The following is a 24,867-nucleotide window of genomic DNA, read 5'->3' on the forward strand; positions in this document are numbered from 1 at the left end:
CAGGAATCCAGACATGACTTAGCTGGGTTCTCTATTTCAGGATCTCTGTTTCAGGCTGCAATCAAGGAGTTGGCCAAGACTAGAGTCTCATCTGAAGGCAACCTGGGGAACACTCTATTTCTAAGATCACTCACTAATTATTGGCAGAATATAATTCCTTGTGAGTTGTAAGACTGAGAATCTCAACTACTTGGTGACCCTGGGCTGTAATCATCCTTAGTCACTTGCCTTATAGGCCTCTCCAATATGGCAACTTAATTTATCAAAGCATAAATGCCAAGAAAGCAAAGAATTTGCTAACAAGATAGAAGTCATGCCTAATCATTTTTCTATTCTATTGGTTATGAATAAGTCGTTGGGCCAGCCAGTACTCTCAAGGAGAGGGAATTACACAGGGATGTGAGTACTGGGAGGTGGGAATTATGGGGGCCCACCATAGAAATCTTCCTACCACGCACCTCACTGTTAAAATTATAAAGCTAAGGAAAAAGCAAACTTAAAACTTCCTGTGACAGAGACCATTAGGAATCATAAAACTTTTCATGTGCTTCTTTGTTTTTCTCAGAAGACCTCCTTATAGTTAGATTAGAGGGATGATTCTCAACCAGAGGTGATTTGGGTTCTCAGGAGACCTCAGCAATGTTATTGGCTGTCAGACCTGGGGAGGATTATGGCCATCTAGTGGGTAGAGTACAGAGATGTTGTTAATTTCCTATAACGCAAAGGCCGACTCCCTACAACAAAGCAGTATTTAGCCCAAATGTCAATATGGCCAAAATTTAGAAAACCTAGGTTAGAATCATGCATTTTTTACCAAGTACTAAAAGCAGAAGTGACATAACTCTTTTGTGCCAAAGCAATTAAGAATTGGGGTCTTTCATCCCAAATCTTTCTTCCTTTGTCATAGTGAACTTGAAAGTCACATGTTGAGATAGTAGCATTATAAAATGGAAAAAGCTTGGATTCCTGGGTCACCAAATGGAGCAGTGCTCATAATGAACTGCATTGGACTTTCTGTGAGCGAGAAATAACCACTTGTGTTATTAAGATTTCAGCATTTGTCTACTGAGAAAGGTAGGAGTAAATATCTTGAATAATATAGCTCTGGAGAGAAGACATGGGTTACTGCAAATGCTTGGGAATCAAGATGGCATCAAGTGACTCAAAAGCAGCATCAGAAGCAAGAAGAGTGGAGCCTCAGTAAACTGAGGGGCAATGATGTCCACTCTAAAATCACAACTGTCCCTTGATATCAAATATATTTGGTTAATAATGTTCCCATTTTCTTGCTTCAATTTGTTACATGTGAAGGTAGAATAAAGACATTTTCAAATTATTTACCTTCTATTCACCATGTTTTAGGAAGCTTCTTAAGAATGTCTTTTGCCAAAGATGTAATAAACCTAGAAAAAGGAACATAATGGATTCAGAAAATAGTAGCCCCAACAGTGGTGAGGATTATTCCCAGGATGACAGGCCTAGTGAAAAACCAGTTTCAAATAGTGTAAGTAGACACTTAAACTCAACACATTCAAAGCTGAAATTGTCACTTGTTTTTCACACAACCTCAAAGGGTTCTTTGATACATGTACTTACTTAAGTTATATCCGCCCTTTCTCACTAACACTACACTAGTTCTTGCTCATCCTTACAGATTATTTCAGAAGTGTTCCTGGAGCCATATCTTAGCCTGAGGCATAATATGTTTTCTTTTGCTTTGTGAAACCATCTCCATTATTTTCTATAAGCTGCCTTTAAAGAAACTTAACACCCTTTTACTATGTCTTTTGGCATCTTCCAGTCAATCACATCACAATCCTGTTGTGATAACCATATAAATTAATGTCTAAAATGAGACTGATGAAAAGACCCCAGACTCCAATAGCTAAACTGATCTAGGGGAATGTGGGTAAACTGAAATAGACTATGAATCAGCAATGTTAGAGCGGCTGAGGATCATCTTTGGCTCAGGACTGGAACATTCTGTGTCTGGGAATGCAGAAACAATTGTTTTAGTGGAACATGTCCATTAGAAATTTTAACTCAGTGGATTTAAAAGAAATTAAAATTTTAAAAGCCTTGATTTTGAGTTTCTTAGCTGCTCTGGAAGCTCTAGTCAATGTTAAAGTGACACCTGAAACTTTTTGGCAGGCTCTGTATATGGAAACCACCAGATCAATAGTCTGGCTGGCAAAAAAAAAAAAAAAAAAAAAAAAAAAAAAAAAAAGCAAGACCGAAACTGTTACAGCTGATGTCTGAGACAGAGCCCCTGGGACAAGATCACTGGGAATGGCAGAAGCCAAAGACCCTGGAGCTTCCCTTGACTGGCAGTTCTTTGTGCCAAGCAGGAACAGGATTACTGCCTAGGCTGTACATATTGGAGGGGTGAGAGAAGAACAATTTTTTAACTGACAGAGCGAACTCTATCCATAATATGCAAGAACTACAAAACAAGGGAATTTAAATAGGTACCAGATATTTTTAATGTGGGATCAAGTAATGGTAATAGTAATAGTAATAGTCAAGTTGAGAACAAGCTGTCTTTATTAACCTATCCTTAAAAGTAGCCAAGAAGATTTATTTGGTGTTGGTATACACACACAAACACACGCACGCACGCACGCGCGCGCGCGCTCGCGTGGATAACGTCCTTGTAAATATCTGCACTTTAGATCTTCTCTCTTAGAGGAAGCTAAAATATTGAGGTCCTCTGATTTGGGCAAGCCAAGTATGGTCACAGAAAACAAAAATAATGTTCAAAGCACACAAAGAGATGATTTGCTATTTGAACCAATCACCCATACAAAAGAGAAAATCAACATTATTTGAGACTAAAAATCTTTCATTCATATGTTCAGAAACTCATTTTCTTTTTAACCTACTTTTTAAAGATGCATAAAAGATTAAATCTGACCAGGTGCAGTTTTAAGTGTGAAAGGTATGAATAAATGCGTCCCTAAGGATTTGAAAACTTTTAGTTTCCAGGATGATCTTTGGTTCCTAAGGATACTGAATTGAAATGGAATTGGGAAAAATGCTACTGAAGTATACTTGGACCCTTAACCTAATATCTAATTTTGTTTGTGACTGAAGTTGTTAGTTTAATATAGACCATTATATCAATAAGATATATTATATAAGCCTCATGGTAGCCACAAAGTAAAAACCTAGAAGAAATACACAAAAGTTAAAAAGAAGTAAGTCAAAGCATACCAATATAGAGAATCACCAGTTCACAAAGGAAGACATTAAGGGAACAAAGCAACTATAAAACAGCTGGAAAACAACTAATAAGATGGCATTAGTACTCTTTACCCATCAATAATTACTTTAAATGTAAAAAGACTAAATCATCCAATCAAAAGCAATAGAGTGGCAAAATGGATTTAAAAAAACAACAACAGCAAGACCCAGCTGTATGATGCCTACGAGAGATTTGCTTCAGCTCTAAAGGCACACTTAAACTCAAAATAAAGGTATGGAAAAAGATGTCCCATACAAGTGGAAACAAATAGAGAGCAAGGGTAGTTACAGTTACATTGGACAAAATAGACTTTAACTCAAAAACTGTCAAGAGACAAAAAAAGTCTTTAAGTGACATAGAGATTGATTCTTCAAGAGGAAATAACAATTGTAAATATATATCCAACAAACATTGGAGCATCAAATTATATTAAGCAAATACTAACATATCTAAAAAAGAGAAATAGACAATAGAGAGAGCATTCCACTCCAAAGCAGCAGCATATACATTGTTCTTGAATGCAACTGGAACATTCTTCAGAATAGATCATATGTTAGGTCACATAACAAGTTCTAGCAAATTCAAGAGGAGTGAAATTATACCAAATGTCTTTTCCAATCACAATGTTATAAAACTCAAAATTTGTAACAGGAGAAAAACTGGAAAGTCACAGATACATGGAAATTAAACAACTTCTGAAAAACCGAGTCAAAAAAAAATCAAATGGAATATCAAAAGGTTTCTTGAATAAATAAAAATGGAAACAACATATCAAAACTTATGGGGTGCAGCAAAAGCTGTTCTAAAAGGGAAATTTATAGTGATAAATGCCTGTATTAAGAAAAAAGGAAAGATCTTCAATAATCTAAATTTATACCTTTAGGAATTAGAAAAAGTAAGACAAAATAAACCCAAAGTTAGCAGGATGAAGGAAATAACAAAGATTAGAGCAGAAATAAATGAAATTGGGGCCAGAAAATAATAGAAAAGATCAATAAAACTAAGATTGATTTTTTTAAAAGATAAGCAAATTTGGAAAAACTTTAGCTAGATTTTCCATGATAAGAGGAAAGAAGACTTAAATAAAATAAGAAAATAAGACATTACAACAGATGTCACAGAAATACAAAGGATCACAAGACCACTATGAATAACTATATGCCAACGAATGGGATAAAGTACAAGAAATGAATAAATTCCTAGAACCATACAACCTACAAAGACTGAATTATAAAGAAATAGAATATCCGAACAGACCAATAACAAGGAAGGAGATTGAATCAATAATCAAAAGCCTCCTAATAGAGAAAACCCCAGGACCAAATAACTTTATTGGTTAATTGTATGAACATTTAGAGAAGAATCAATGCCAATCCTGATCAAACTCCTCTAAAAAAATCAAACAAGAGAGAACACTCTCAAACTCATGTTATTATTCTAATGTTCTCCTCATACCAAAGCCAGATAATGATACAACAAGAAAAGAAATGTGTAGGTCAATTACATTGGTGAATGTAGATGCAAAAATTCTCAACAAAATACGACAAAACAACAGGTTCATACACCCTGATCAAGCGGGATTTATCCCTGGGATGCAAGGATAATTCAATATACATAAGTCAATAAATATGATAAACATTTATAGAATGAAAAATTAAAAATCATATGACCATTTTGATAGGTGCAAAAACAGACAAAATTCAAGTTTTTATCTTTTTATGATAAAAACTCTCAACAAATTGTGTTTAAAAGGAATGTACCTCAAAATAATACAGGTGATAAATGACAAGCCCACAGTTAACATACTCAATGGTGAAAGGCTGAAAGTGTTTCCTCTAATCTTGTGTACAAGACAATTTGCCTGCTCTTGCCACTTGTATTCATAGTATTGGAAGTCCTAGCCAGAGAATTTAGGCAAAAAAAAAAAAAAAAAAAAAAAAAAGGTAAATAATAAATAATAAAAAGGCATCCAAGTCAGAAGAACTTAAAGAACTTAAAGTTGTCTCTGTTTTGCCATGACCTCCTCCTCTGAATTCTTTTAATAATGATGATAGGAATAATGCTTTTTTTTTTTTTAAAGTATTAGGTCTATCGAACGTGCATATGTCTTATTCCTTTTTAATTTGTATAAAACATAACAAAGCAAATACTATTTTTATATTAAAAATGAAGAAAATGAGAAACAGAGGGATTAAATAATATTAGGTAGAAGAATGAAAATTTGCTTCAAGATCTCAGTATAGAGCCCATATACTTAAACATTTTACTATATTTCTCTGTTTATATCGCTGAATGTTTGCCTCTTATTTCTCATGTCGTCTTGTATTATAGTTACCTATGAATCTTTCTTTTCTAATATTCAGCTGCTATAACTAGAAATCATAGATGCACAAGTATATTTATCTAATCTTCCCTTTTAAAAGTTTTCTGACATATTGTTATGAATGTCTTTAAATTTTTATAATTCAAGAAATTTGTGGCAACTTGCTTAAATATTTTTAACCTTTAAATAATTTAAAGATTCTGTCATTTTTCTCACAGCATTCAGCACATTTCTTTGAATATCAGAAGCACCAAAATTTTCTATAGTTAACCTATGTCAGTCCCCAGATGTCCCAAAATTCCCCAGCATTCTAGAATCATATTTTCCTTTAATATTTTAATAGAATGATTAGAGTCCCTATTCTAATGCCTACATGCCCCACACCCTTCTGTCTTATAGGTTGGGAGAGGGCTTCGTATATTTTGCTGCTCAACTGTCACTTGAATTGTTTTCCTTTGAACTCCTGCTATTAGCTCTACTTTGTGACTTGTCTCCTTAGATTGCCATCCTCTCGCTATGCTGGACATTGCTCTACTTGTATAATTGTGTTATGTAGTAGACTCTTATTGATGGCCTGGAATATAAAGGAAATTAAAGCATGTCACAGCTTTCATTTATTCATTCCATAATTCACCAACCTATAAATGAGTATCTAGTGGCACTATGATGGGCACTGAGAAGACAATGATAAGTAAACAAAGTCTCAAATATAAGTCATGTAGCTCATATTCAATTCTTGGTAAAACATAAAACTCACATAGGCACACACATAAATATAAAGTTACAGCTGAGACAGTAGGTGAAGGGAAAGCCTATGGTGAATTGAGAGCGATGGTCATGAGCTGGACTGAGAGCTGAAGGGTAAGTAAGTATTGACCAGCCCTGCTGGAGAAGGACACTGGAGAAAGGAGTGACAGCATGTGCCAACACACAATAATAGAAGCAAAGTACATCACAGTAACTGCAGTAACTGGAGAAACCATTAAAAGCCACTTAAAACAAATGTGCAGTCTACTTCAGGCATCCTTAATAACAAACATGGTCATAATCCTATAGTTAATAGGGAGTTATTGAACAGTTTGAAGTAGGAGATTGATATGATCCACTTTGTATCTTGAAAAAAAATTTTTTTTTGTCTACTATATAGAGGCAAGAATAAAGAGGGGGAGATATGGTGGACACAGGGACTCCAAAAAGGAGACCTTAGTCCAGACTAGAAAAATTATAGTGGAAATGAAGATAAATGGAAAGAGTCAAGAAGTATTTAGTGCAGCATAAAGCAAGACCTGGTGATATAAGGGAAGCATAGGGTATCACATATATAAAGCTCTGTATAGGCAGCAACTTGTAAAAAAAAATGCATATAGACATTGCAATCATAAAAACGTATCAACTTCTGAATTTGGAAAGTTTTCACCAGCTATATCTCTCCTTAGACTCTTGCTTATGGCCTTTTCCTTTAAACCCAGTTTCTCTCCTTCAAAATCATATTCTTTACCACCATTTTTTTTTTACATATCTCTGTACTCATAATAATTTCTTCGTAATAACTTTAACAATATAATTATTATGTAAACAGATTAACACTAAATCTCCACTAGTTTAGGGCCCAAATTTGCACTGCCAACACTTTCATTGAGCTGTTTCTAAGCTGTCTGCCACAGTTCCACTCTTACTAGTACAGAGAGCTTGGAGAAGTGTTGAAGTCACAGCATTTTTTTTTTTTTTTAGCATATTTTAGATAACATTCTCATGGGGCTGTGGGTGGCAGTACACAGTTTTGTCTCCCCATTGCATATAGTTGACTTCAAGCTTCCTTAAGCCCTTTATATCCTTGCATTTCATTTGCTTCTGACCAGGAGCATGCCCTATCTTCAAAAATGTCAGTTTTGGTAACCCAAAACGGCTTACCCAAATTAAAAGCTAATATATAGTAGGCTATACAGAGTAGGTACTTTATGTTGACAATGTAGAATCAAAATGCTTAATAATGAATTATGACTGTCAAAACTATATATTCCTGGAAGAAGGAATAGCTATACCTAACATTGTATCTGTTCTTATGCTTTTTTGAAGGGAACATCATTTTGTATCAGAATTCCCCTTGTTTCCATATCCAGATTTCTTCACCAGGAGAGATAAAGAATTGGCAAGAATCATTGACCATCACGTAAGATTGACTTTCTTAAACTACCAGCAAAAGCTTTGTACTTTAACGGCACTTAGAATAAGAAAGTGTAGTTCTGAGACTGAAATATTAACAAGTGGAAGTAAAAAGTAGAGTTACGATTGGACATTGCCAAACGGAATTATATTTCCATGTCCTATCTATACATCTCAGTGCCTTCATTGGGTTACAGAAAATTTATAAAATACTAGCCTTATTCTGTTTCCTAAATTAGTACTGATTTCTTTTGACAAGGATCTGATATTTAACACTGAACACTGATTTCTTCTATAATATAGTTTTAATAATGGAACAAAAATCTTTTGACTCAATTTTCAGTGACCATTCTCTGCCCTTGAAATATTAGAAAGACTTTAATTGCTTTGTTCTTGGTATGAGTTAAATAAGCTGTGGCAATACAAGGCTATTCACTTAAGACTCTTTAATTCATTGAACTATATTCAATTGATGATTTCTTGCCAAATCATTTTATGACTGCTTCTTTATAGAAGTACAGTTGGAGTAGGGGAGAAAGTGTTTGTTTTCTGTTTTTTTTTTCTTTAAATACAATATGGATTCCATAGCGTATAGAATGCGTTTAAATTAATTTTATCACCAGTAGTTCAGTATTATCTATCAGATTTTGTTTATAGTCTTATGATTAATTTTTGCATTCTATTTACTTAGTGATCTTTTGAGAAAAAAATGAACACTTATTTCATTTAATGATACCATTGAATAGTGATTTATCATACAACTAATATTTAACTCCCTCTAGCAATAGCTACAGATATTGGGGTTTGGAAACTGAATGATACCCTGGAGTCACAAAATGAGAGCTGTAGTATTGGGGTTTATTTGATAATGAAGTTTTTACTAAATCAACCTATCATATGTACAGGGCATTATCAAAAACTCCTAATAGTTTATAAATTGCAGCATCTATATTTTACGATTCACTCAACTGAATAGAATAGATTATAAGAGATAGCAAACTGCCAATGTATATATACACATGTGTTGTGTTGTTTTAATAACAGAACAAAAATCTGTTGACTCAGTTTTTTTTACCCTTGAAAGACTAGAAAGACTTTAATCACTGTGTGATTAAACACATCTGCCTAGGGCTAAGGTTGAAGAGACAGAAACATTATTTTAAATGATAGAGAGGAGGCTAGGAAGGGGAGGCTAGGAAATGAATCCTAAACTCTTATCAACTTTTCTTCTTTCCAAGGGTATAAGCATTATCTAAGTAATGAACCTATTTAGAGGGTACCTATGAAGAGTAAAGGAATCTTTTTGGAAAATAAGTTCGATAACTGATAGAATCCAAATTGTTTGATATGTGGCTGGCCTAACCAATTAATAGTTTGTCGTATTGATTTGGGAAGGTTTATGGAAGTCTCTTTGAATATCACAATTAAAAAAACATGTATAAACCATTTCCTTTCAGATAGTTGTAGCAGTAGTGCTTTGTACTTAATATTTCACACTTTACAAAATGTTCTTTCATTAGTTACTTTAATCCTCACAACAATCCTGTAAAACATTTATCAATAAGAAGAATGGTGGTTTACAATTTTTACTCACCCAAGGTTTTAAAGTTAGTAAATGACCGAGTGAGTGTACACATAAAACCAAATCTTAGGACTCCAAATCTATGTTGCTTTTCAGTTCTCCATAGTTGCTCAATTTCTTGGTTTATAATCCCTAACCTGAATGGGAGTGAGAAAGTAGAATCTGCAGTATTAGCAAGAAACAAAAATGCACAGCTACAGGTTTAATTGTTCTGCTAAATTAATTGATTTTATTGAATGGCCATAATAAGCAATGAATAAGGCAGATACCTAATTGTTCAATAGATATTAAGACACCTTGTACACTGCTGGTATTCCATAGCATGATGATCGAATACCTGAGTGAATGGGTCAAATAAAGCAGTAAATGGTGCTTCTATTTCCCATCAATTTCAAGCATGTCTCTATCCTTCTAGCTGCCACATCAATGATAATAATGGCAGATAAAAGTAAAGACAAGGCAATGGTTTTTCCAAATTGAATTTGTCAAGGTCAAGAGAGACAAAGATGTGAAAGAAAAGTTTACTTTTTTTCTGGGCTAACAAAAAGAAGGATTCTAATGTTATGGCGAATTCCAGCCTTGCAAAGTTGCAACAAGGGAGGAAAAGAGGAATAGCAGCCTCCTGGACGTTAGCAATATGGTACCACATTCCCACTTTTAACATGCTGTTTGGGAAACTTAAACTTTCTATTTAACCAGGAGATCTTAAGCATTAATCCTCTCTCGATTTTTCACAAATATCATAGTCATGAGGTACACTGAAATCTTTTATATGAAGTAGATTAGTTATCTTTGTTTATAGATACTGTCTTATTTCACCAACTACTACTTTTATGTTATAACCTAAAATTGGTAGTTTTGTTAAAAATTTTATATTACTATTTAGTTTATGAGAAAAAATTATATCATGGATAAGTATCACAGAATTTGTAGACTAAATCAAGCATGAATTTTAGCCTGTGCCTAAATGTTCTGGATGTTTTGGCTCAATTTCCTGGATATTTCAAGCAAAAATGGTTTCTGAAAAATAAAACTTACATGAGTAATAACTGTATATATAAATAGTCTCAGAATAAAGTGCAGGTAATTTTCCCTTTCTTATGTCTTTAAAATTTGACTGAGAATTTAAAAAAGAGATATAATTTTATAATGCTTTTCTAAAAATATTTACTCTGAGTATGTTCACATTTTAAAAATGTATTGCCTTTGGAAGGCTGAGATGTGTTCTGGATTCTGCAGTTTAGTCCTGTTTATTCATATCTGTATACCCCAGATGAGAAATAACAGTCATAATTCACAGCACTGGTATATAGTAATTTATAAGTTAATTGATGGGTTGTTAAGCACAGTCTGGTCACTTGTGTGTATGCATGGGCTGGGGGTGAAAAAACAAGCAATGTCCACAATTCTTTAGGAATTTCCAACATTTTGCTCTAGAGGTCATTCTGCCTTGAATGTGTTACCCAGCCTGAAGAGAGATTACCACTTTTTACCCTTTCCTTCATTAAAGGTATTCAGAGAGAATAATGTTTTGCTGAATGGCCATTGTCACTTCCAACAACTTATTCCTAAGGCTCTCGCCTCCAGATATGCTGCTATTGTTATGACTTAACATGTTCAATATTGATGAAGAAAGAAATTTCCTTTGGTATATTGAAATATAAACCCTGTTATCTCTTCTTTTGAATGGTTTATTATTATTAAAAGTGTTAAGAAAGAATTCTTTTTCTATGAGACTTGCACACTTTTTGATAAAAGGCTTATATATTTTTCCAGTATGGTAGTGTATATTCCTGAAGAATGTCTGAGGAAAACTAAGAGGATAATTGAATATGAGAATTCGAATTTTAAGAAGTTAAGTTTTTTTCATGCAACAGCATATGTAACTCGCACTTTTTCTCGGTAACAGTGGCAGGAAGAGCTAAAGATCCGACAAAAAGAAAATGAAATATGTGAGAACGAAGAACGAAAAGATAAAGAGTTACAGGAAAAAAATCACTTCAGAGAAATTATGAGGAAAAGAGAAGAGAAACTACACAAGCAAACCAAACCCTATGAGCTTCCTCTTAGGACTGAAGTAATTTCATTAGAAAAGAAAATGACTCCCCAAAATTAATAGCTACGTGTTAGGAAAACTTTCTTCTAATTAATTGGAAGCCATTTTTTAGAAAGGTGTTATCCTGGTGCAGGCTTTCAAGTCATGTCATAGTCCTCAACAGCTCTTACACTTGAGTAAAGTGATTTTACTCGTTAAACATTTTCAGGAACACAGCTAGAGTTTTCCTAATTGACTCTTATCTTGTGATCATACAGCATACTGAATCAATGATTCTCAGATTATTGATATTCATTGGACAGTTACATAGAAGTGAATTGCAAATTATTAATGAGTCACAAATAGGAACTCTTTCTTGAAAACAAAATGAGCATTAACTGATACTCCTATAATAATTATACAAATAAAAGAAGTAAGTAACCTGCTTAGATTTGTATTATATAGTCAATCTATGCTAAATCGAACCATGTCAGAAGTTTGCATTTGATAAATTACTGTATATACACAGATCTGGATGGGCTAGACATCTCAGAATGAGTTGATCTTTAACAGATGTCACAGAAGACTCTTGAGTGACAGTGGTTTTACTTTGTTAAATGAGTTTATGAGAAGAGATTTGAATGGTCCTGGAAGGTACAGTTGCACTTACTGATCGTTCAATCAGGAACTATCTTTTATTATTACTATTATTTTTTTAGGAATCATCTTTAAAATAGTTCACTTCATCTGACACTCTCAACCTATGAGTAAGAGTAATGGGATGGGGTTCCTGTGATGTCTTACACTCTTTTTGTAAAAAATATAGATAATAACTATGCCTCAGTTTCATAGTATGACTTGGCATGATGCTCAAGCGACAGGTACTTTATTAGAGATGCTAAACTCAAATGACTACCACATCAGGAAGATAGCATAAATTAGTAACAGGGGCTATGGAATACTCCATCCAAAGAAAATTCCTACCACTCAGCTATACTCTGCAATATGTCCAGATCTGTAGGATCATGCAGTCTTTCAAGAAAAAGCCCACAAATGGGATCATTTTTTAAAATAAAAGTTGCTAAATTTCAAAATATTGGCAACAAACTAAAAAAAAAAAAATCACACAATTATGGGTTAAATTTGACACATGGACCACAAGTTTTGACCTATATTCTGTGAATTTGAATAACTTTTTTTTTTTTTTTTAAATTTAAGACACCACTGATAGGAAAATGGGAGTGGAGGAAGATGTTTCTATTTTGGTTCCCAATAGAGCTGATTCAGATTTATGTTGCTCCTCCCAAATCTTTTGTCTCATCCTTATCTCCTCATATAGAGATTATGTCACTTCTCAGAAATAATATCTCCCAGTGCACCTGTCCAAATACCTTCATCGGTCTTTGCTTTCTTCACATGTAAAAAGAAAACTCTTCTACAGAAGGCTAGCCACAACCCTTTCTCTGAATCCCATCCCTTCCAAATCTTGCTGCCTCAACTATTCACTATTCCTCCTTGAAGCCCCTCCCCATCACTCACTTTTAACCGCGGAGGTCTCAATTTTCTGCCTTTTTTTTTTTTTTTTTTTTTTTTATCCAAACTACTCTCCGCTTACGGTCCACAGCTAGGTCAGCCTTACCAAACTGCCCTTTTAAGTCATAATATTTCTGTTGGGTCACAGGAAATGGAACCACTAGGTTATAAATTGTGGGGCAGGAACTCTGGAGACCAAGGAATTTCAACAAATCCTGCTGTTTCAGAACCACCTTTGAGAAACCTGATGCCTCCAATTTTTGAACTTTTCTGGTACTCTGAGGCATGGACTAGCCTGACTGAAGCCCTCCCCACTGCAGGCTTAGGTTTATTTTTTACCTTGTCCTATTGCATCTGTCTCCACTTGATCACCTGCTTTCTAATTTTCACAATTTTCCTAGTATTTCCAATGTGCTGTTATCTTTTATTCTTATGGTCTTTTGTCTTTTTTTAAATACTCCTTTTTCTATCATAGTAGTGATTTGGAAGGGAGCTAAATACACACACACACACACACACATATGCATATATATGAAGACTGCATATGTATATGCATATATATGAAGACTGTATATGTATTTAAGAACATATACACATATATGTATATATAAATAAAGGTACAAGGCTTCTGACTAATCGACTTCAAAGATATATAACTTTGTTCTTAAGTTATTCTCTAGAATTCTTTATTCTTTTTATTATTATTTTTTTTTTAATTCTTAAAATTTGGCAATACACACCTCTTGTGGTTTTCCTCCTGCGTTCTGGAATATTAGCAAAGACTGGAGCTTATAGATCTGGGTTCATATTCTAGCTATGCCTCCTCCTAGCTATGAAACATAGGGCTAGTTTGCTCATTTGTAAAATGGGTACAATGTATATAAATAGTATGAGTCAGAAGCTAATCAAGAAAACAGAAACATGTTAGTCATTTTAACAGAGAATTGAATATACAGAATTGTTTTAAAAGGGTGTTGGAGAACAACAGAAATGACACAGAAACCCTAACTACAGAAACTGCTGCCACCTCTAGGCACAGGGGATCAGAGAGAAAAAACTTGGATTATTAGAATCTAGAAACTTGGAGGAGGCACCATGCACAGTGGGATTCAGTCCTCTGAGCAGGAGGCACTGCTCAGCTGTTGCTGATACTTCTGAGGGAGCTCAATATGGCAGAAAAAAAAAAAGAGGAAACTGGAACAAATTGTGGCAGAAACTACACCACAAAGACAGCAAGAAAACAGGAAGAATGAAGTTCCTTGCTCTTCCTCATCTTGGAACATTCCTGCGACTGCTCCTGTCCCCAACATCATAAAGCAGAGAGGAGGGTGAGTTTGGTGCTGAAAGACACATTTAATAACCAGAAAAAAAAGAGTATAGCTTAATGCCTAGAACATATTAGGCCATGGAATAAAAGTTAGCCGCCTTATTTTCTGCCCTGCATTTTAGGCCCTCTTTTCTGCTTTTTCTGCTAGCTTACCTGGAACAAAAAAGAAAAAAAAAGAAAAAAAAAATGCTTGGAAGAAAGGATCACCTTTTTAGTTAATGTAAATGGCTTAAAAAGAAACTTTTACTACTATTTGTCCTTATAACTGAGGTAAACATAACTAACTCTTAATTCTTCCAGTAAGAACTTAACACAAACTCAACTGGAACTCTGTAATTTGCCCTTAATATTAATTTTGCCTCAAAAGTCACAAAAATTTCTGTGAGCCTCGGTTGGGTTGGGTAACAGATTCTTCCCACTGTTCTTGTGTTGTTCAGCCTATGGTTTCTCAGCCTTAGTTATTTATTTTCCCAGACTTCTCATTTGAAATTGGTTAGAGAGGATGGAAAAAAAGTACCCCATGCAGCACTTATTCATCTTTAAAGACCTTTACTATTAGAAAGTGTTAACCTATCAGGTCTACCTTTCTTTCTGTCTATGGCTTCTTTCCATGCTACTTTACACTCTTTAATTTTATTTTAAAAGAATAAACTGAGGTCTTCCTACATTCTTTTATTATAAATTCTCTATAGATTTTTCCTAGTAACTACCAAAGCAAATTCTTTTCACACAAACTACATCATAGACTATTACCTTATTAAGAGTGAAATAGTTATAAGAATTTTAGTTAGTTTCATTAGGGTATTGGAAATTGAAAGACATATATTAGGGAACAAAAGAGAGAAAAGATAAATTGTAAATTCTGAGTAACAGAAACATAAAAGTAAGCATTTCTTCTGGTGTAATTTAAAAAAGAAAAATCAAAATATTTACTAAGGTTTGTGGGGCATAGCAAAGAAATTTTAAGAAATCAAATATCCGAAACAAATATCTTCACTCTGACATTAGTGAGTGGATGTTTGGGGAAAAGGGGCTTGTAGAAATAGTAGACAAAAGTAGCTCACAGCAACAATTATAGAAATTCTATAGTAAAGTTTAGCAATTATAATTCAAGTTATCAATTCCCCTGCTCTTACCAATAAAAGCCCTCTCTGGGACATATGACCATTAGAGTCTGCTAGTTGATTCTGAGTGACCTTTCTCACTTAAAAATTTTTTTCATATCAATAAATCCAAAGAAAGTTACAAGGTATAAGTAGTAAATACAGTTCCTTCTTTCCACACACTACTATACTCACCCCACTATGTCCACACTACATGGCTCTATAGTGGGGTTTTCCAACAGTGGCACTTTGGACATTTTGAACTAGATAATTCTTTGATGTGCAGGGGACTTTCTGTGTAGCAGCATCTTTGCTCTCTATCCCACAAGATGCAAGTAGTGGCTTCCCCAGCCCTCAATTCCTGACAACCAAGTCCCCTGGGGCAAAACTGCTCCTGGTTGAGAATGACTATTCTACAGTTTCACTGTACTTGACTTCCAAATTTCACAGTTAACCTCTTGGTGATTGCTTTGTAACTGCTCACGCATTAAGTTCTCACTTCTGGTCAGCTGGTGATTCTCAATTAAAATCACCATAGGTCTCATGAAGCCTCCTTGTTCTTCCTCACATCTTCACTTGCTGGAGTGGCAGCATGAACAAGAGCACCTCTATTTGTTTTATATGTGATTAATCAATGATATTTATCACCATCTCTGTAGTCTAAAGGCAAAGACAATACCTATATAGAAAAGACACGTCTAGTAATATATTCAGCACACACTGTACTTCTCAGCCTTAGGCTTACCACTTGAGACTCAAAGTATTTGTAAGCTCCTTCTACTCATTTTAGCTATTTTTTCTGACATGCAGGATGTGTTTGGAAACTTAGAGCAAAACTCATTTTAAATTATCACCTTCTACAACATAAATTCATATATTTATATAGTTTTGCAAATTCTGTTGATGATTTGGTTACTTTTGAGCTATATGCATTTTTCATAGTGACATAGATTTCAAGGATAATTTGGCTTTAATGTTATTCAAGCTTACTTTTTCCTCCAATCATTCCAGCTAAGGGACCTATTTACATAATACCTAGTGCCTTGTTATTTTTTTTTTTTATTCCTGCCTCATTGGAAAGCCAAAAAGAAAAAGGAATGCATTTTCAAAGCTTTTTTTAGTTGAAAGATGCTTATGATATCCAACTTTCTAGTGAAATTTCCCAAGATGACTATTTTGGAAAAGGTAGATTCTCTTTTATGAATTAATAAACAACATAGAGGTTAAACATTTCAGAATCACCAATGCAACTTTTTTATACATAGTCAGACTATTGATGATCCAGTGATGCTTTGAATGTCTATTTTTGCTCTCAAGTTTCTTTTTAAGGACATTTATAACTATTTCATTGGTAGACTGAGTTTGAATAAATGCTAAATTCTCAGGCAGATTGACCATAGTTAGCTTCCTGGTAGGCCCAATTCAACTGAGAGCCAATGAAAGAAATATAATGCCGAGCAACTATCTCTCAATTAAGTTAAACAATCATCACTCATTCTACATACCTTGTTTAGGGAGCAGGGTGGAGAGAAGCCTAAAACTCAGTTATTCTTTAGTGATTAAATAATAAATGCTTTAAGTTCCTTGAAGAGGAATTTGAAGCCAATCACAAATCTTGGAGCTAACACAGAGCTCTTACCAATGAGAACAGGGAGATGGTAAGAGGAATGAAATAGCTCATAAGATGTTAGTTCTAGAAGAGATCTTAGAATTAATAATCTAATGTTGTCATTTTATAGGTAAGAAAACTGAGTGCTTGCAGTTCACCAAGCAAAACCCGAGATCTTCATTAGCTCATTCAGTACAACAAAACTATGAAGTAGTTAAAGTATTTCCACTGAATCATAAGGAAACAAAGGCTTTTAGAAGTTAATTAATATGCTGAAATGTAACCAGTAAAGAATGAAGTTATGTGGGCTCTTCAGCACCACACTAACTCCCTCAGAGATCTGGCAAAATAGTAACGATCAGGAATATTACCCAAGGCCCCTGCTTAGAGTGTGACCAATGATAACACGATACCATTCTGAGGCTCCCTCTGTCAAAACACATCATGACATTTATGAATGCACACTAACAATATAAAAATAAAAACACAAGTATATAAAGTTGATTTGATAGTGCAGCTTTAGATGAGCTCTCAAAGGAACTGAAAAGTTAAAATTCTTAGGAAATATGACAATTCATGAAACGTATGTGAAATCATGATTGTTTTTAGTAATCATTCAGGAGTGAATAATAAAATACTACTCTGTATTCTTTAGTAGCATCTTAGTTCAGTTATGATGATGATGGTTTGGAAAGAACAACTATCTAAAAAAGAAAGCAGAGTAGTAGCCACTGGGAAAAGGTTTCAGCCGTGTCGTTTCTGTGTCCTTTGCAGAGCCATTCGATTCAGGCACATGGAGGTTTTTGACTGTTCCTTAACTCTGTTTTACTGACATGTTGTATTCTGTCAACTAGAAAGTTTCTGATCCTTGAAGAAAATCAGTTTTTAAAAGAATTTTGCTAATAGCTGCAGTTTGAAATAAGCACCTAATGATTCAAAAGGCAAACCTTGGATTCTAGTTCAGTTTTCTCAGCTCCTATACTTATGTCTGTACCACTTCAACATCAATATAATGCAAGTAATTTTTAGCACATCACAAGAACATTGATGGCTTTATTTAAAACATGCCATGAAAAAAGAAATGGAGTATTAATACCAAGGTTGTAGGTACAGCCTTCTCAGTTCCTCCAGAGGTGCCAAAACAGCACTTGGAAATGAAGTAGGAATTAACACCTGGATTCACAACCTTTTCCTATGATTTTGAAGCTTGTATTTCCTGTTCACCTGCCTCCTTAAACCACTCTAGATAAATTAATAACATGGCAATAACTTTAAGGAAAGACAGTAGGCAGGTAAATGGGCTTGCTGATGGTGATGGTGATTGCTGTTGTTACTGCTGATAACAGCCAACATGTATTGAATCCTTGTGTTTCACTATGTTAATATTGTGTTAATGCTTCTCATTTAATAATTTTTCACAACTCTGTGCATATATATTATTATCATCTTATAGACAAGGAGCTAGGCTTAGAGAAGTCAATTAACTTGTTTAAAGTTGCACAAAGGTAGTAAGAGGGTCTTTTTGTACTTGATTTAAACTGTCTCCCAGGCCTGTGTTTTATGTTAGAGTGAGTCTACAATTACACTGGCATGTTTATTTAAGACTAAAAATGGTGACAGTCACAAAGATGAGGGGGAAAATAAGAATAAAGTTCTTAGGAAAGATTTTGTATTTTTGCTCAATTATGTAGCACTCAGACCTTACAACAGTGTCTATCTAGTCCATAGCAAGCTCTCAATATGTGTTTCTGGAATGAATGAATTAATTAATTAATTAATGCATGCATGCATGAATGGTATTAAGAGTTAAGGTCTTTCTATAAAAATAAAAGGCTTATTTTTAGAGAACCTTGTTCATTTAACAGTAGTGAGTAAGGATGCCCTCATGCCATGAGCTGTTGTGCTGTGGATATAATGGTGAGCCTGTTCTCATAGAGCTTACCATCAGCTCACTGGTTTACCTTTCTATTATAAATTCAAAAGACCTGCATATTCAGACATAACGCATGCAAAATAAAATGTGGTTTAACCCCACTGTAACTAACATCAAAGCTAGTCATTATAATAGTGGAGTCAGGGCACGAGTGGGGAAAATGCTGTGAGAAAGAAGAATCATCCTATATTTACAACATAAAACAAAGATAGATCTAAAAAATGTAATGTTCTTTACAAGTTGCCTGACTTTAGGTTCATTAACAGAGTCTGTTATACTTTTTACTTGGCTAAAAATTATTTTTATGAGCATAGTAAAGTCTTTAGAAAATGAATCTATTTAAAGGTATACATAGTGGCATATTTTTGGAATTAAACAAATAAATTGAATCCTGTTCATCTTTAGCTCTAAATTTTTATTTGGTTCCCCAATCAAAAGCAGTGACTAGAGGACACATATAGTAGAGTTCCTTCCACAGCACACAACCTCCAACATAATCACTAGATGAGGAGACTTATGGCCCTAGAGGACGGGAAGGGGGATCTTAAGTAAGAAAAAGTCCGACCCTATTCTAAGCGGCGATCGTAGAGAGTAAGAGAGTTAGAAGGAATAGACTTAAGAGTGCTTTATATCCTCACTGCTTACTTCAAGGGATAGAAGTTGTTTATGAACATCCAGCTAGATAAGGAGCCTAAGTATATCGTGTTAGTAGCTTTAACGCCTATAATACGGGGGAACCGGTAAATTGGTAAGTGAGAGAGAGGTGTTGTACGCAGCTGTTTCCAATGACATGTAATCGTAGGGGCAAGATGAGAAGCCAGGTCTCTGCTATTAGCCCATTACGCACAAATTGCCAGAGAGGATTAGATCTACTTCAAGGCACATTAGTGCAGAGTGCATACCATTTCATCCATTCTAATGGAGAGGCCAGGAGATCCAGAGGATATTGGAAAGTTTTAAGGACTCAGTCTTCCCTCTACTCCTTATACAGGCCATACCTCTCTCCATTGTATATTCAAACACCATCTTGGAAAAGAGAATGCAGGGAAGAGGAAGTCGAAATGTAAAGAAGTTATCCCAAAGAAACAAGTTAACATTTGATTGCCTAGATTTGATAATTTTAAAACTGAGTTAGACTGAGCTTCATCTCTGCCCTGCACCAAGATAACCAGCAGAGGGAGCCTCACGAGGAAGACCGAAGTGGTTTTACAAAACTTTGGAAACTAAATTTTCTCTTTATATTAAAATATTGTATGAAACTAAATTTGCATCCTTGCATCATATGTGTGAACCGACATTCCAACATGTCATTTCACATATTAAAAATAATATGTGTGTTTGTGTGCACAAAACCAGTAGCAAATAAATATACAATATAATTTCAGATAAAAATAAGAGAAGGATAAAAATAAAACAACGTTGAGAGAATCTGTCTTAGAAAGAGTCATCAGGGATGACCTAAAGATTCCAGCAAAATTAGAATGAAGGAAAAGTGAGTCACGTGACTTTCTGGGGGATGAGCTTTCCAGGCGGCTTTGACAGCAAGTACAAAATGCCTGGCATAGCCATGCATGTTTTAGTTCATTCCAGGGAGAAGAGTACATAATTGTATTGCACTTTATGGCACAGTCGTGTTGTGGTGGGTCATATGGCAAATTCTGGCCAACAAATTGTGAAAAGAAATACTGTATGTCACTTGTGGGCTGAAGCATTTACTTATTGGCTTGAAAAGCATTTCTTTTTTTCTCCCTCTCTTCAGAACAATAATTAATAATGTTCAAGATATGGAAGCCTCTCTCACCCTTGGCTCTCCTAGTAAAAGTGATGGATTCTAAAATAAAAAGACGTTACGTTTTAAGAGTTTGAAATTTTGGAGTCAGTACATTGCTTCAGAATAACCCAGCCTGTCCCAATGTGATAGGAGTGAGTGTAAGATGTTTGAAGAAAAGCAAGAAATCATGAAGAGCAGGCTCAGAGGGATGGGAAACAGATGAAATTAGGTAAATTTTGGCCAGATCAGAGAACTGAGAGCCATCGTTCCAGGTTTGAATTTTTTTTTACTGAGAGTGGTGGGAATTTATTGTAGGAGGATGATAAAATAAACAAACAACTTTAGTCTAATCTGTAATGCTTTGGAATTTATGTTAAAAGGTAATAATTTCTTTTTTTTTTTTTGAAGGTGATATTTAATTCACCAAAAGTTTAACAAGCTTTGCTAAAATATTAATAAAATATAAAACTGTAATTTAGGAGCTGAAAAAATTTCAAATTAAATTTAATAACTTGAATAATTTACAACATAAAACAAGGATGAATCTAAATATCTTTCCACTGAAACGTATGAAATAATTTGATAAAAGTAAGACCGAACAACAAAAGCATCTTAAAATTATTCAACTGTATTAAAATTTTGTTGGAAAAAAAATGAGTTATAAAAAAATACACATAACTTTATGTTAAGGATGTTGTTCTTGTTATCGTTGCTCTGTTCAAAACAAACATTGGTTATTTTTATTTTTACTATTAAGCTGATACAGCAGCCTCGATTTTTTTCTTCTCAATAAGAAAGGCATATATTCGACATATCAATGGCCATGATTGCTTCAGGCCAAGCAGAAACGTGGTAATTGAAATAGGGGCAAGATGGAACACTTACAATGCATAAATGTAGGTGTTCCAGTGGTTTTCATTCACTTTGTAGCTGCCATATCAATGGCAAAGAAAATAGATTTGATTGGATTTGGCAGTAGCTTTCTGCTAACAATATTTTCAAGAGATAGGACTGTTCAGGGTTGAATTCCCAATTATCCCCTGCTTTAAGAAGCAGAATAAAACAATGTCTCTAGCATCAAATGTAATTAGTTCTTCTGTTGACTTGTGTTGTTAATGTCAAAATTATATTCTTAAAATTATATTCTTCTGTGGGAAGAATTGACAATTACCATTTTTCCTCATATATGCACTAATAACCTTAAAGACTGGGTGGATTTGTTTGACAACTTATTCCTGTGTCTCTGAGATCAAAGCTCTGAAAAGCTCTAAGATCAAAGCACTAGGAGATGAGACACAATATGTAACAGAAATAATATTTTTAAGATTTTCAACTAATATAGATTGTGTATTTTATTCTTCCCCTCACATATTATGTCCCTTTATCATTATTTAAATAATATAGTCCTCAAAGGGAAGGTGGCACATCCATGTTTATAGCAGCATTATTCACAATAAAGCTAAAAGTTGGAGGTGATCCAGTGTCCACTGACAGATAAGGGATAAATAAAATGTGGTTTATACATACAATGGAGTATTATTCAGCCTTAAAAAGGAAGGGTATTCTGGTAAATGCTGCAACATGGATGAACTCTGAGGACATTATGCTAAGTGAAATAAGCCAGGCACAAAGAGAAAAATACTGTATGTTTCCATATCTTTGAGGTAACTGGAGTTATCGAATTCATAGAAACAGAATGGTAGTCGCCAGGGACTAGGGGAAGAGAGAAAGGGGGAATTGTTGTTAGATTGGTACAGAGTTTTAGTTTTGTGAGATGAAAAAGTTCCGGAGATCTGTTGAATGACAATGTGAATATACTTAATACTACTAAACTGAACACTTTAAAATGATTAAGATAGTAAGTTTTATGTTATGTGTATTCTACCACAATTTATAAAAATATATTTTAAAAAAGGAAGGGGTGGCGAATATCATATTAAGAAGGTGAAAGGGGAATCCTCTTATTGACAGAAAAATGAACAAAGTAGATATCATGCCATCAGACCCCTGGAATGTGAGAAAAAGAAAAAGACATATATTGATATGAAGAGAGGTCCAGTACATGGATCCTTGTTTCCTCTCTGGGTATGTATCCTGGCATAAACATCCAGGAAGGGTATGCAAGCTGCCCTGGTATAGACTGAAAGGACGCAGACCTTCAGGAAAACTCCATGTCCTTTTCATCCAGCATGGCGCAGGGATGCTATCACAGCATTTACAAGAGGTAGTGGGCTGGAGGAATCTGAGACATACTTCTATCCCCCTATCCTATTGAGAAGGCTAGGGGTGAAGTTCCTATATGCTGAGAGGGTTTCAGAGAGGATGCTAATACAATGACCCAAGAAACAGACTACCTACAGATACCATCTGAGAGAAGCAGAACACCACCACAATAAAGTGAGAATACGAACTCTGAAGCCAGTCTGTCTAGATTTTTATTTCTGATTTCTCTACCTTCTCACTATGCAAACTTGAACAAGTTAATTATCCTCCCTACACTTTAATTTTACCTTAAGATGTAGTTATAATAATACCTACCTCAGTTTGATGTTTGAGGATTAAATGAGTTTATACACTTAAAAGTACTTGCATAACACTTGACATATAGTCCTCAAAAATGTTAGTCTTTATTTATTATATATTATTATTGAAAGAAAATGTGAAGACAGTGATCAAATATACATTTGTCAATGTATACTGAAAATAAGTCACTCACCTCTAAATAGAAGGCCTAAAGCTTCCATCTTTTGTCACCCAATTGAATATGAGTTAGGGGATAACTTCAGATCAGCTATTAGAAAAAATTTAAAAGTTAATTTTTTGTGCACTGAGTATGGTGTGAGTACATTTTTGATACCACCATATATGAGGTCCTCTAGTGTTTGTAATCTGTGTGCCTGTGCCTAACAGTGTGGGACCTGGGAGAAGGGTAATTTAGAGGTCCATATACCCTTTGCCTAAATATTTAAATAATACAAATAAGCTTATAAACTGTTAAATACCTCCTATCTTCTTACTTTGAAACCTACACCTTCACAATGAACCAGAAGGCCAGGCTCATACTGAGAAGTAGCATGAAGCTCCATGCTGGAACCTGGTAGGGTGGGTGGGTAAAGTAAGTTGTGTTCTTGCCTCTTACCCACTCCCTTCCCTTCCCATCATTCATCTCTGACCTGCACTGCAAGAGCCCTAACACATGTGCATTTTTTCAGCTTAGACCACATGATCCAGCTCCATCTATACCCCTGTAAACGTACCCCTTGCCTACTCCTCAGGCCAAGGGTTGCAGACATTAGCAACATGAGCCAGCCTCCTGGTACCTAAAGCATGGTACAGTCAGGGAAGGGGCATGGGCTCTAGGTGGATATATCCTCTTAGCCCAAGCAACTCCTTGTCCTATAGAAAGGGCCTTGGTCAGAGGACCAGAAGAGGATTTGCTCATGTCTGTGGCCTTGTGCAAGAGCTCTTGCTGGCATTCATTTGTGGAAATGTGTACCAGAAATTGATTCCAAACTCCTCAATTACAACCAGAGAGCAAAGCCAACCAAAGATAGAGGCCATCCCAACCCTGTAAGGGAAAGAACATATAGCAGGGACTAAAAGATATTCCACAAATAGAAGAATGAAAGGGACACTGATTATCTCCAAAGCCTTACTGGAAAGCAGATATTTTGTAAAGAAGGATCCTCTTCCAGAGAGAGAAGCCCGCTTCCAACAACAGCAACTCAGGCTGTGAATACAGTGACCAGGGATGTACCATGTTACATTGATTCTAAGAAGCACATTCATTTTACATTTAACATCTTGACATTGGAATGTTTCTTATAATTGATGGTACTTTACAATCGCTGTCAGCCAAGTAATCATTGCAACATGGTCATCAGCGCCTGTGCATGCACAAACTTGATCATAGCTGTTTACCACCAACCTCATTGCACTTGATCTGTGTGCACTGTTGGCTCTTTACAAGTTCCATTGCATTGCTATTTAAAATGACTTAAAAAAAGATTACACTATAATTTGGCACTGAAACAGAAGTTAGCTTGTGTGCAGGAAGACATAGAATCAGAACAGCAGGCCATAAATTGGATGTTAGTGAAACAAATGTTCATTATTGGAAGACTCCCTACAACTTCATGTTTCTTTACAAAGTAACAACAAAGCAAATTATGGATCTTAAAAGGATCATACCCATAAGTAGAAGAAGCTGTGTAACATTTTGTTACTGCATTTACTGGTTAAGT

General features: G+C 34.9%; 1 protein-coding gene and 1 long non-coding RNA gene across 14 annotated transcripts in view; one reads left to right on the forward strand and one right to left on the reverse strand.

Annotated features, from left to right (window-relative positions):
* The window catches only part of TMEM232 (transmembrane protein 232), a 152,629-nt gene extending 139,721 nt beyond the window's left edge, over positions 1 to 12,908 (forward strand). For all 7 annotated transcript variants that reach the window (XM_036225273.1, XM_036225275.1, XM_036225274.1 and 4 more), the window contains 2 exons: positions 7,644 to 7,737; positions 11,222 to 12,908. In XM_036225273.1, the coding sequence (XP_036081166.1) occupies positions 7,644 to 7,737; positions 11,222 to 11,428 (301 nt within the window). In that variant the 3' untranslated portion in view covers positions 11,429 to 12,908. The remainder of the gene's footprint in view (positions 1 to 7,643; positions 7,738 to 11,221) is intronic.
* Positions 1 to 24,867, reverse strand: part of LOC107506542 — a 310,970-nt gene that overhangs the window by 101,265 nt on the left and 184,838 nt on the right. For 6 of the 7 annotated variants that reach the window (XR_004952354.1, XR_001595954.2, XR_001595953.2 and 3 more), the window contains one exon: positions 1,342 to 1,403. The exons of the other annotated variant lie outside the window; for it this stretch is intronic. This is a non-coding gene — a long non-coding RNA (uncharacterized LOC107506542). The remainder of the gene's footprint in view (positions 1 to 1,341; positions 1,404 to 24,867) is intronic. 7 annotated transcript variants of the gene reach the window in all.

The sequence above is a fragment of the Rousettus aegyptiacus genome, unplaced genomic scaffold (genome assembly GCF_014176215.1).
Source record: "Rousettus aegyptiacus isolate mRouAeg1 unplaced genomic scaffold, mRouAeg1.p scaffold_m13_p_8, whole genome shotgun sequence".
NCBI lineage: Eukaryota > Metazoa > Chordata > Mammalia > Chiroptera > Pteropodidae > Rousettus > Rousettus aegyptiacus.